Source organism: Mus pahari, chromosome 2 (genome assembly GCF_900095145.1).
Source record: "Mus pahari chromosome 2, PAHARI_EIJ_v1.1, whole genome shotgun sequence".
NCBI lineage: Eukaryota > Metazoa > Chordata > Mammalia > Rodentia > Muridae > Mus > Mus pahari.
The window spans coordinates 149,994,975-150,007,206 of NC_034591.1; the positions used below are offsets into that span (position 1 = coordinate 149,994,975).

Genomic DNA, 12,232 nt, shown 5'->3' on the forward strand with positions numbered 1-12,232 from the left:
TGGTTACAGTGAGGTCAGTCTCAAGGTCAGAAGACTAGCTGGTTACAGTGAGGTCATTCTCAAGGTCAGAAGACTAGCTGTGGTTACAGTGAGCTTGGGCATTTTGCCTCACCTCTCAGAACCAGTTCCTCACTTGAATACCTTCCACGTATTCTGAACACCAGGCAAGTTCCTGTGAGCCATGAGTCTAGTAGGGGTAGTAGCAGTAGCAGCTCGAGAGAAGATTCTAGAAACCTTGGAAGTGCTGTGCTCTTCCTGGCGAGAATTCTGAAGTGTGGCGGACCCTTTGCCTTTGTTGGCTTCTTTTGAATAACTGAGATACAAACTTGCTGTGGGTTTTGCCCACATGGAATTATGTGTGAGCTTTTGTTTATAAACTTGCTGTCTGCGGTAGGGAAGCAAGGTAGACGGCATGCACAAGCACACAAGTGCTACCTGTAGTTAGTATAATGGCATCTACCATGATCCTATAATGACACCTACCATGATCCTAGCACTTCTGAAGCTGAGCCGGGATCAGTGAGAGTTCGGGGTCAGATCTGTGCCTGGGAAAAATTTCACAAAGTATAGAATGGATTACAATAGTAGCTAAAGAGGTGAACCAGGCTCTGTGGAGAACCATTGAGAGCATCAAGCTAATTTTTGGTTTTTAAGGCATAGTTAGAACTTACCTAATTATATGTGACTTGTCACTTTTTTGTTTCACCAAATATAAATCTATGGGATTTTTTTCCCCCAGTTTTACCCTCCTGTACACCATGTGACATTTTTGGTATTCTTAGATTTTTGAGGCAAGGTTTTGCTGTATAGCCCAGGCTGTCCTTGCACTTACTGTGTAGCCCAGGTTGCCCTTGAATTCATTTCCAGCCTCTTCCTTCAGCCTTCCAAGTGCTGGGATTACAGCAGTGCACCACCATGACCAGCACATGTAATCATTTTTTGATGGCTACATCGCATGCGTGTGGCATGGTTTACAATGAAGATTTGTTTTCTTCACTTTAACTAGGGCTGTGCTGAATATCCTAGTAGCTTCTTATTAAAGGAAACTTCTAGAAGTGAGATTGACCGGAGGGTACGCATACAGTAGAATTCGTATAGAATGCCTGATTGTCTCCTAGAAAAGCCAGAGCAGGTCATGTGACCACATCCATGCCAGCCAGTCTCACTTCACTTTGATGCTTTGGTCTCTGTGTATGAGATCAGCGTTTCTGTTCATTTGGAGTTGATTCTTAGCCTTTGCGAATGTCCTCTGACCTGAGGATGGGGAGCGGGGATGCTATTAACTCCGGTCAGTCACATCCTGTTTGGTGCCTTGCAGGAGTTAAGGGAGCACGGAGAAAAGAAGAAACGGAAGCGAGAGGACGCAGGAGATGATGATGATAAGGAGGGCGCCATTGGTGTGAGGAACAAGGTGGCTGGGGGGAAAATGAAGAAGCGGAAAGGCCGCTAATGCTTTAGAAAGACTTTGGCTCGCCTGCTCACCAGTTGTAAGGTTCTGTCCAGAGATGGCTTGGCCAGCTGGGAGCTCGTTCCTCAGGATTGGAGTGTCATTGCAATGGGACAACTTTTACAGTGTTGACACAGGACTGGCCACTCTTCAGCTTGCATTCCTTACCTGTGACACAGTGCCGTGTGCTCTTCATGCTGCACCTCTGCCTTCCCACCTGCAAGCCACAACCTGGCTGATGGAGAGCGCTGTCTGTAGTTAACTGTAAAGCTTCTACAGAATGGTGTGTGCGCCACCTTATCTCAGCCGACATTCAACCTGATGTGGTCAATAACTATTATTATTAAATATGTATTTTTATTATCTGTGTGTGTGTCTGTGTATGCACTTTTATGCAGCTGCCCAGAAGCCAGAGGAGTTGGCTTCCCTTGGAGCTGGAGTTGCAGGCAGTTCTGAGTCACCGATGTGGATGCTGAGAATCAAGTTCAGGTCCTCTAGAAGAACAGTATTCAAACTCTTTGGAGACCTTGCTATTGAAGGCTTTGTAGCTCCTGCTGACAGGGACCTGTTGGTGTGATTATATGGCAGCTTAATTGGTTGTCTTTAATTGAATTAAGACATTAACTAACATGTTGAAAAATCAAGACCAAGATGATGGATGGCTTTGAGAGAGAAGTCCTGCTTAGAGGAAGGTGCACTTTCCCTCTATTGGTGAGGCCACAAGGGGCTTCAGAACCCCGGGTACATTCATTTTCCTGGTTCTTTGGGCTAAACAGGTGTCTAGGGAATTTCCAAGCGCTGGGGTTACAGATGTGTGCCACTATGCCTGGTTTGTATGGTTATGGTGGAGACCAAACTCAGGGCTCATGTGCCTGTTAGGTTGGGACTCTACCAAGAGTGGCCCGGGCTTTGCATTTCATTGCTGTTCATGGTGCATTTGAGTGAAGGATGAGTTAGAGGAGTCAGTCAATCCAAAGGAAGCGAGGAGGAGCCATCCATACTTGTGAGCAGTTGTTACGAGTTGGGCACCCTTGGGGCTCATTTTCTACTAGTCATGTTTTCCTGATAGGCTTCTCCAAGGTGACTTTGGTGGTAACTTTATTTTGCATCAGTGGATGGCTGATGGATAACATTTTTCTCTCTGTGAAGAACTTCAGAATCAAATTAAAATTGGATTGGGGAAGTGTCTGAGGGCTCAATAAAAAGCTTGGAAGTGTGTTCCAGTCTGAACTTTCCTTCTAAGCAGTGGTTCATGGAGCTGAGATATATGCATAATTTTGGAGAGACTTTCAAGAGTGGTTGAGGAAGACGCCAGACATTGACCTCTGGCTTCTACACATACATGAGTACATAAATGCACACAAGAAAACCAGTACGTCCACATACATATACACAACCCTCTGTGCCAGGCTTGGAGGTGTAGCTCAGTTGTTGCTCTGAGGGGCCAAGACTCACCTAGATCATTTTATTATTCTTTCTTGGTCTTATAAAAAGGCAACAAACACCCCCGAGTTTGTCTGGCTCTTCACAGACATCTGGATGAGAGCCAGAGAGCTTTCCAAGTGGCTTCCTGTCTCCGAGCTATCTGCCTCCTACATCTGATGCCAGATGCCAAGTGCCTCAATGCTCTGGGAGATGGGACCAGAAAGAACCAGAGGGCAGTGGTGTTGGTTACAGAAAATGAAGGAATCCACCTTATCAGAAGCAGGTGACAAAGCATGAAGAAGGCATGTCCTCAAAAAGAAATTAGAGAATTGGCTGTGGCAGTTCTAATCCAGAGTTCTTGAGGTGAAACCTAGCCTTGGGGCAGATAATAAAAGGGTGTGAGTCACTCTTGGGCTGGAATGACAAGAGACTTAGCCCAAGCACTGGAGATTCAAGGGTGACCCACACCTACATTCTTTATGCCTCACCTGTCTCAAGAATGCACTTAAAACTACAGCTAAAAATAACTGCAGGAACTTGAGGTCTGGGAAGTATCGCCAAACAGTCACACCCAGGAGTCAAGAGCTCTGTGCCATGATTGAAGACAGGAGAAGAAGGGGCTCAGCTGGAAGTCACACAGGCCGTAGGACCCTCATATCTGTTGATACCACTAGAGCTTGTCTTAGATACTTTTTGTTGCTGTGAGGAGACACCATGACCAAGCCAACTTATAAAAGGAAGCATTTATTGGGGGCTTGCTTATAGTTTCAGGATCACTCCATGATTATCACAGTTGGGAACATGGCAGTAAGCAGGCAGGCATGGTGTTAGAGCAGTAGCTAAGTATTTATATCTGATCCACAAACAGGAGGCAGAACGAAGAAGCTTAGGCCTGGAATGGGCTTCTGTTGCAACAAGGACACACCTCCTAATTCTTCCCAAATACCTCCATCCATTGGGGGCCATTCTCAAACCACTTTCGTCTGCTTATAGCCATCTGTTCATCTGATACCAGTAATCTCAGGTTTTAGAAGGAATAAGGAGGAAGATTAGGACTTCAAGGCAGGTGTCAGCTGCATAGGTAGTTTGGAGCCAGCCTGGGCTACGTGAAACCCCATCTTTTGGAAAAAAGAGCCAGTGAGGTGGCTCAGCAGGTAAAGGCTACTAAACCTGAGTTTGATTACCCCAGGACTCATAATGAGAGAGCTGACTCACAAAATTTCCTCTCAACCTCCACATGCATGCTGTGATAGTTGCCACCCTACCTCTGATAAACAGATGCAAAAAATTTTAGAACAGACCCAAACAAAAGCACATATGCAAGCCAAAAAAGCAAAACCAAATTTGATTCCGAATCTCAGTCCTTATATGATGTGTATGTGTATCTTTTGTATGTATCTCACATTATACACTCAACCAGCATTTACTGAACGAAAGTAATCGACCAGTGGTGGCAGTATTGCATTTCCTTAAATGCGCTCCACATAACAAATGAGTATTATGCTAAGCTTTCAGATGCCAACTTAGTTTCCACTGGGCAACCATTAAGAGAGAATAGCAGAACATCGTTTTCACCGGTAGATGGCAGAAGGGGGAAACGCTCGCCCTCACTTCCTCTGTGGGGAAAAATGTGAACACATGGTTAATAGTGAGCAGTGACTGGGGTGCGGTGCAGAAGCATAGGGCACACAGTGTACTCGTGTGTGGCCTGCAGTGACTAAGGGGTAGCAATCAGGGCAGGTATGAGAAGTCCCTATAGATATCTGAAGGGTGGCAGCCTTCCACAGGACTGCCAGGCCAGGCCTGGGGTGTTTCCTCACAGGTAGAGAGAGAGCTTGCCTTCTGTGTTCAGGGATCTCTGGGTTACCCAGACGCTAGGACTGGGAGAACTAAAAGCAGTATAAAAATGCAGCCTTGCACTGTTCCCTGGCCCCAGTCTGTGCTAGCTTTCCGTTTGTTCTCAAGTCTTCCCGGCCTATCTAGGCACTGATAGGTCACCAGCCCCCGGTTCTCCCGCTCCAGTCCGGAGCCTGGGAATACAGGCATCTCCTTCCCAATGCAGTGTGTGTGAGAGTAAGTTGTGAGAGTAAGTTGGTCTTGAATCCTCTTTCAGGGTACCCCTCTGCTTTGCTGTACCCTCATCTCATAGGCCAGTCCATAGTTTTCACTTGTCCATCTCATGGCTTGGTGCCAGGGAGCTGGTGAGCCTACTCATTCATTTTTTTCTTCGGCCCAAAGTATTGGGGACTTGTCCTCCATCTAAAAGAATGATAGCAGCAGTCAGGCATGGCGGTCAGCAATATTGGGCTGTGGGGCTGAGGGCATGGCTCAGTGGCAAAGGCTGTGTTTATGTACACGTGGCTCTGGGTTTGATTCCTGGCATTAAAAAGAAAAGGAGGGGCTGGACAGACGTCTCAGCTGCTGAAGGGCTTGCTGCACAGGTAGGAAGGCCTGAGTTCAGATCCCCAGAACTCGTGAACAGTTGGTGTGGTGGCATGTGCCTGGGAAGGGAGGCTGGACATCTGGGACTCTCTAGCCAGTCAGTGTAGTCAATTGGTGAACTCTAGGTTCAATGAGAGACTGTCTCAAAAACAAAAAAATATGGTTGTGGGCTTGTGGGGTGGCTCAGTGGGTAGAGGAACTTCCTGCCAAGCCTAGCTGTCTGAGATTGGTCCTTGAGACCCATGTGATAGGAAGAGCAATCAAGGAAGACACTGGATGTTGGCCTCTGGCACACACACACACACACACACACACACACACACACACACACACACGAGTGAGCCCTCCCATGTTCAACACACACACCCTTATACCCACACACACCATACCACGAGAGAAAGAGAGAGAGAGAGAGAGAGAGAGAGAGAGAGAGAGAGAGAGAGAGAGAGAGAGAGATTATTTTACCTCCCAGACTTGAACACTGGCTCTTTCCCCTCCATTCTTTGATTCTACCTTGCTGCCTGACACCTCAGAAACTCACCAGCCAGCCCAGGCTATTTAACCCAGTACCACCTTCAAACCAATGCTCTCCTTGTGATTTTCAGTGAGTCAAGAGAGCAGAGACCATGACAAGTTTTCTTGATTGCCATGTTTTTCTTAACTCAGTCATCAGGGTTGTTTTAGACATGTGTTGGCGAGCAATGAGGTTGTAGCCAGCCTGCTGGGTCTTGGGTGCTGGCACCCATCAATTCCCTCGCTGGAGGCCATGACTCATTTTTTGAGGAAACTTCTGAAAAGCTTGTTGGTGATACTCAATAGCTGCATCCTGGTCACCCCTTATTCTGTGTTTACCTCTTTGAATTTTCCCAAGGAGATTCAAGAATCATATAGGGAGCTGAGAGTTGCTGCTTATGGAGTTGAACCAAGGCTTCTGTTGGCACTTTGTTGGTTTTCGTGGATTTCAGAGGATGAGGGTTCAGGGAGTGGGTGGAGAGCTCCGTTTCAGAAGGCGAAGGCAGGAGGATTGAGTGTAGCCTAGGCTGGCCTACATGGGAGTAGACTGGCGAGGAGGACCAGGAGCTAAAGACCAAGCTTTACAGGTTGACTTCAGTTACTGAGACCTACATAGCAAAAAGAGAGAACAGACGATGCAAACTGTCCTCTGACCGCCACATGTACGTTGTGATGATAAGTGGGCATGTGCATAGACAGGTAGACAGACAGACAGGCAGACAGACAGACAGGTGATAGGATAAAAATATTTAAAAGAAGAGAGGGAAAAGAAATAGATTTGAAATTTGGTCTCTACCACAATATTCTCAAGAAGTCTCACATACAATCTGAATTTTAGGCATCAATCAATGTAACATCAACAGTCTGCTCATGCTTCCTCAGGGGACCCTTAAAGTTCATACATCTGGGTATGTTTTATGATGTGCCCGCAAGCTCAGAGTATTACAGAGGACCGGAAAACAACTTATCCCTGTTCTAAAGGCATCCTGGCAGATCTTTATTTATAGTTCCTGTAAAGGGAATTACAAAACTCTTCTCAGGACTGACAACTTGCAGCCTGAAGTCCTTTGTGAAAAGATTTCTGGGGAATGTTAGGGGGAAAAATGAACTTTTAATTTTGTCTTTGTGTGTGTGTGTGTGTGTGTGTGTGTGTGCGTGTGCACATGCACACGCACACACACACACTCGTTTGGAGGTCCTCTTTTTTTTCTTTTTGCTATTGTTTTTTGTTTGTTTGTGTGCTTTGAGACAGGGTCTCACTATGGAACCCTAGCTGACCTGTCATTCACTATATATTCCAGGCTGGCCTTGACCTCATATTAATTTTCTTAATAAACACACATTTGCCTTAGCTTGTGATTGTTGTGGGAGGGTTATGGGTAAGTCACATTTGGTACCACCCGTCTTCAGAGCCCTCTGGGAAATTCAGATTAACATGTGATCATGAGGGGTAGCCTGGAAGGGGCAGAAGACCTCTCAGGACCGGTCTGGCTGGAGGGTTGGGTGGAAATAAGGAACGCCAATGCACCTGGCTGGCAGAGGGGAAAGAGGAAGTGCAGAGGTTTATAGCCACATAAACCCAGGGTTTATGGTTAACCAGCATCAGTCATTTCCTGACCCTGCTCCTGCTCTCTCAACACTCCTTGGGACACTCCCTGGTCAGTGGCCCATGGCCAAGGCTGAGTCCTTTCCCCTGTGGCTAGAGAAGTTATTTTTTTTCTGTTTAAAAAAAAATTCACTTTACGTCCCGATAACTGCTCCCCTGTTACCCTTCCCCCGTGCCACAGTCCCTTTGCCTATCTCCTCCCACCCCCTGAGAGGGTGGAGACCCCCTGGTTATCCCCCCCCCCCCGCCCTGGCACATCAAGTCTCTGAGGGGCTAGGCGGGAAACAGGTTGTATGATAATCTGTTCAGGTGTTGAAAGAAGTCTCTAGAACTTTTATTTATATTGTTTTTTATTCATTTCTATTTTTCTTTATAACAGGCATAAAGTGTTACTTCAGTAACAATTATAATAAATATATAGAAATAGGGAGTGTGTGAAAAATGTTGAGAGGTGTAACTCAGTGGTAAAGCACTTGCTAGCATGGTGAAGCCCTGTGTCCAATCCCTAGTGCTGAAAATCAAAGTTACGTTGAGGGCTGGAGAGATGCCTCAGCAGGTAAGAACACTGACTGCCCTTCCAGAGGACCTGGGTTCACTTCCCAGCATCCACACAGGGGGTCACAACTGTCTGTAACTCCAGTCCCAGGGGATCTGATGCTCTCTTCTGGGCTCTATGGCCACCAGGAATGCATGTGGTACACATACGTGTACACACAGGAAAATACCCGTGCACATTAAACAAGAAATAGCTGCACGGAATAGGGACGGAGGCGATAGCCCGCCCGAGAAAAAATCTGGACACAGCCATTTACTTATTTGCTTGTTCGCTTATTTACTGAGGCAGGGTCTCATCTCTCGTAGCCCAGGCTCACTTTGGAACTCTTTATGTAGATAAGGATGGCCTTGGGTTCACAATTCTTCTGCCTCTTTGGTTCTGGGAGGACAGGGGCAGAGGGCGTGCCACCACATCCAGCCGACAAGTCCTTTAAATGATTCGTGTTATGTTTCGTTCTGACGTTTAGTTCCTAGGCAACATTCTAATGAGGCTTTATAGTTTATAAATTACAGACTGGAGGGCTGGTGAGAGGACCCCTGGCAATTTGAGTTCAATCCCCGTGTGGAGGAAGAGAACCAATCCCTGCTTGTAGGAGACAAAATGATTCTTTCTGTTCCTTTTAACACCTTCCTCCCCTTCCTTTCTCAATCCCACTTCTTCCTGGGAAACCGAGATCAGCTCACGCCAACGCCAGCGACTGGTTACCCTTTCTGTTTACTTTTAACCTGATATTTAGGTGAGGATGACCTTGAACCCATGACCTTCCGCCCATATTTTTTTGCGACAACAGATGCCCATCACGACACCTGGCTTGGCAAGCTTGTCAATTTAGCACGTGCATTTGCATTCTTAGAGTGTTATTAAGTGGTGGGATTATATGGCATATATGTTTAAATAATTACCTAGGGTAATTATTCGGAGTTTCACCCATGCTGTGAACAGTGTTTATTCCTAGTCATGTCTAGTGGTACAGGATTGTCATCTTGGTTACTCAAGAGGTGGAGGCAGTAGGCTTGCAAGTGCAAAGGCTTAATCAGGTACCATTTCAAAAATAACAAACAAACCAACCAAAAATGTACAGCACGCACCTTTAATCCTAGCACTTGCCAGGCCAAGGCAAGCAAATCTCTGTGGATTGGGGACTAGACTGCTCTATCTAATGAGCTCCAGGACATAGTGAAACTCTGTCACAAAAAAACTGAAAAAAAGAAAGAAAAGAGAAGAGAGCCTGCTTTGGTCTCCTTTTCTTGCTCCCACTCCTATCATGACAACAAAGCTTAAGGGATGTCCCGCATGCCGTAGTTTTTTGCAAAATGATCTCCTTGGCCCGTTCCATAATTCTACCTTTGCCGCCATCCTGAACCACCCTAAGAACTTCCCTGATAAGGAGACTGTAATTAGAAGTGATTAGTGTTTCCTCTGGAGTCAGTGGGGTTAATCTCCGCACACCTTACAGCCTCCTTTACATCTTACTCCTTGAAGTCCAAGCCTGATGCAGGACAGAGTGGATGACATCCAACCAGAATGCATGAGAGTGTGTGTAAGGGTGTGCTCGTGAACTTGTGTGCAAGTGTGTACAGGTGTACGCGTGTGCAACTGTGTGCGTGTGCACACGTATGTGCATTCATGTATATGAGGCCGTGTACATGTGCGTGCTGTGGCACAAATCAAAGAACAAGTTTTAGGGATCTGTTGTCTCCTTCTGCCCTGGATTCCGGGGATCCGACTCCAGTCATAAGGCTTGGTCAGCAATTGCCTTTACTCCCTGAGTTGTGCTGACCCCCAACCCTGCTCCAGTTTTACCACGCAGCTGTTACTATCATTTCTTAAAGTTTCCTCCTCTCCATTTTCTGTGTAGTTTGAGTTGGCTTAGAGGATCCTTCCTACGTAGACAGGCTGGCCTGCTACTTACGGGGCTCCGCTCGCCTCTATCTCCTGGGTGCAGGGATTAACGGCATAAGCCACCATGCCCAGCACACTTTTTAAAAGATGAAGTCAAACTCATTCGATAGTTTCAGTGAGATCACAGCCTCTCCCTCTCCACTCACTGTAAACTAGAGACAGGTCTTGAGGGGATTGAAGTTGGGCCTGGATTTGCTGTCTGCCTGCACCACGTGACCCTCTAGCTTTCCCTTGGAATTGCTCTCTACCATAAACTTACAATGCCCGTTTCTATCGTCAAACTTTGCCAGCTTACAGTCCAGTGGCTCGGCTCCATCTCCCCTTTAACCTTGGGTTTTGAGTCAGCTCTGAGATGAGGATGCATCTTGCAAGGTGGAAGCCAAAATAAATGCCATGGGGCCACATGCAGCGTTCCCAATTTAACTTTTATCCCGTGCCAAAATGCACAAAATACTGAACAAAGCACAGAGGTAAGACAGAGTCACTACCTTCTGGGTGCAGTGGAGTTCAGAGCCCAAAAACCCTGGGGAAGGTGCGACCTAGAACCTGTCTGACTTCATTGCTGTGTCTCTTAGGGGGCTAATGTGGTCAGCAACCACATCCATAGTTCACACGAAAATGGGCCTCCCTCCCCTCCTCCCTCCTTCCCTCCCCTCCTCCCTCCCTCTCTCTCTCCTTTTTCTTTCTTTTATTGTAGATGGATCAAATTCAATGCTCTCTCTCTCTCTCTCTTTCTCTCTCTCTCTCTCTCTCTCTCTCTCTCTCTCTCAGTCCAGACTGGCCTTGAACTTACTGTTTACCTGAGAAGAATTTGAATAATTCTCTCATCTCCACTTTCCAAGTGCTGAGATTACAGGTCTGTGTCCCCCACCCCCTGCCCAGTTTATATGGTGTTAGGGATCCAACAACCCAGGCCTTTTGACATGATAAGCAAGCAGTCTACCAACTGAGACACATCCCCAATCTCGCTTTGGTTGTTGACTTTTGAGACAGGATCTCTGTAGTCTGTGTTGTCCTTGAACCTACACTGCTCCTCCTGCCTCAACCTCTCAAGTGTTGGGATTACAGTCTGAGCCATCACACTGGGCTGAAATATACCTTTCTGATTACGGTCTCTTCTTTCTCCTCTGGTGTTTGATGCAGCTGATGGGCCCAGTTCACTTCCATAGCCGGGCGAGAACACACTTAGGCTTGTTCAGGGCAGGAGCCTGTGTTATGTGTGGCACAGGCCTCAGGCTGGAGACGCCTTGAAGGAATATGATCAAAGCCGAGGGGCATGCGGCGCACATCCAATGGGGATGGTGTGGGTGTTGGTACTGCTGTGCCTGTTGTCGGCGTAGCCCGGGTTGAGAATTAGGCCACTCTCTCCAAGGTCTTGTGAGGCCTAAATGGCTAATCCTTGGCTGGGGATGTGGTTCATTTTGGGGTGTTTGCTTGGAGTACCCTGGCTCCAATTCCCGCCACTTCTAAACACACAAACAAATGAACTAAGGAACGAATGATCCTTTCTGTAGTAATATGGAGCATGCTGAGTGAGTGCTATCTACAGGGACCATGGCAGTGATATCTCCACTTCTGATCTGAGGTGCCTCTAAAGTTCTTGTGGTTGGGCATGGCTGCACATGCCCAGGATCCCAGCACTTGGATGGTGGAGGCAGAAAGATCAGTAGTTCAAGATCATCCTTGGCTACTTAGTGAGTTCCAGGCCAGTCTAGTGAGTTCCAGGCCAGGCTACAAGAGAAACTCTGCCTCAAAAGAACAATGATGAGAGGCTGGAGAAATGGCTCAGCAGTTACCGGCACCTGTTGTTCTTTAAAAGGATATGAGTCCGGTTCCCTATATCCATATGGCGGCTCCCCAAACATCAGTAACTAACCCTCTTCTGACCTCTTTGGGCATTGCATGCACACGGTGCACAGACACAAATATAGGCAAAACCCATACACATACAATAAAATATGTTGAAAAAAAATCCCAATGATAAATAAACGAATAGAGTACGAACCATGTGACCACAGAGGCAGAGGTTGGTATGGTATAGCTATCTATAAGCCAACCAACTCCAGAGCTAGGTCCTCTAGAGGAACAGACCTGCTCACACTTGGTTCTAAGAGCCTCTGAGACAGGGCCTTGGGCAGTATTCCAGAGCTGGAACTCAAACTTGATATCTTCTTGCCTCGGCCTCCCAAGTCTCTGGGTTTTTGATTATCTGTTTGTTTCTTTAAGACTTACTTGTTGGCCGGGCGTGGTGGCACACACCTTTAATCCCAGCACTTGGGAGGCAGAGGCAGGCAGATTTCTGAGTTCGAGGCCAGCCTGGTCTACAGAGTGAGTTCCAGGA

At 46.9% G+C, this 12,232-nt stretch overlaps 1 protein-coding gene across 1 annotated transcript in view; it reads left to right on the plus strand.

Annotated features, from left to right (window-relative positions):
- Ddx47 (DEAD-box helicase 47) overlaps positions 1-1,814 on the plus strand; it is a 12,606-nt gene extending 10,792 nt beyond the window's left edge. Inside the window, exon 12 of the mRNA XM_021190080.1 lies at positions 1,319-1,814. Within this exon, the coding sequence (XP_021045739.1) occupies positions 1,319-1,450 (132 nt within the window). The 3' untranslated portion in view covers positions 1,451-1,814. The remainder of the gene's footprint in view (positions 1-1,318) is intronic.
- Positions 1,815-12,232: the final 10,418 nt, after the last annotated feature.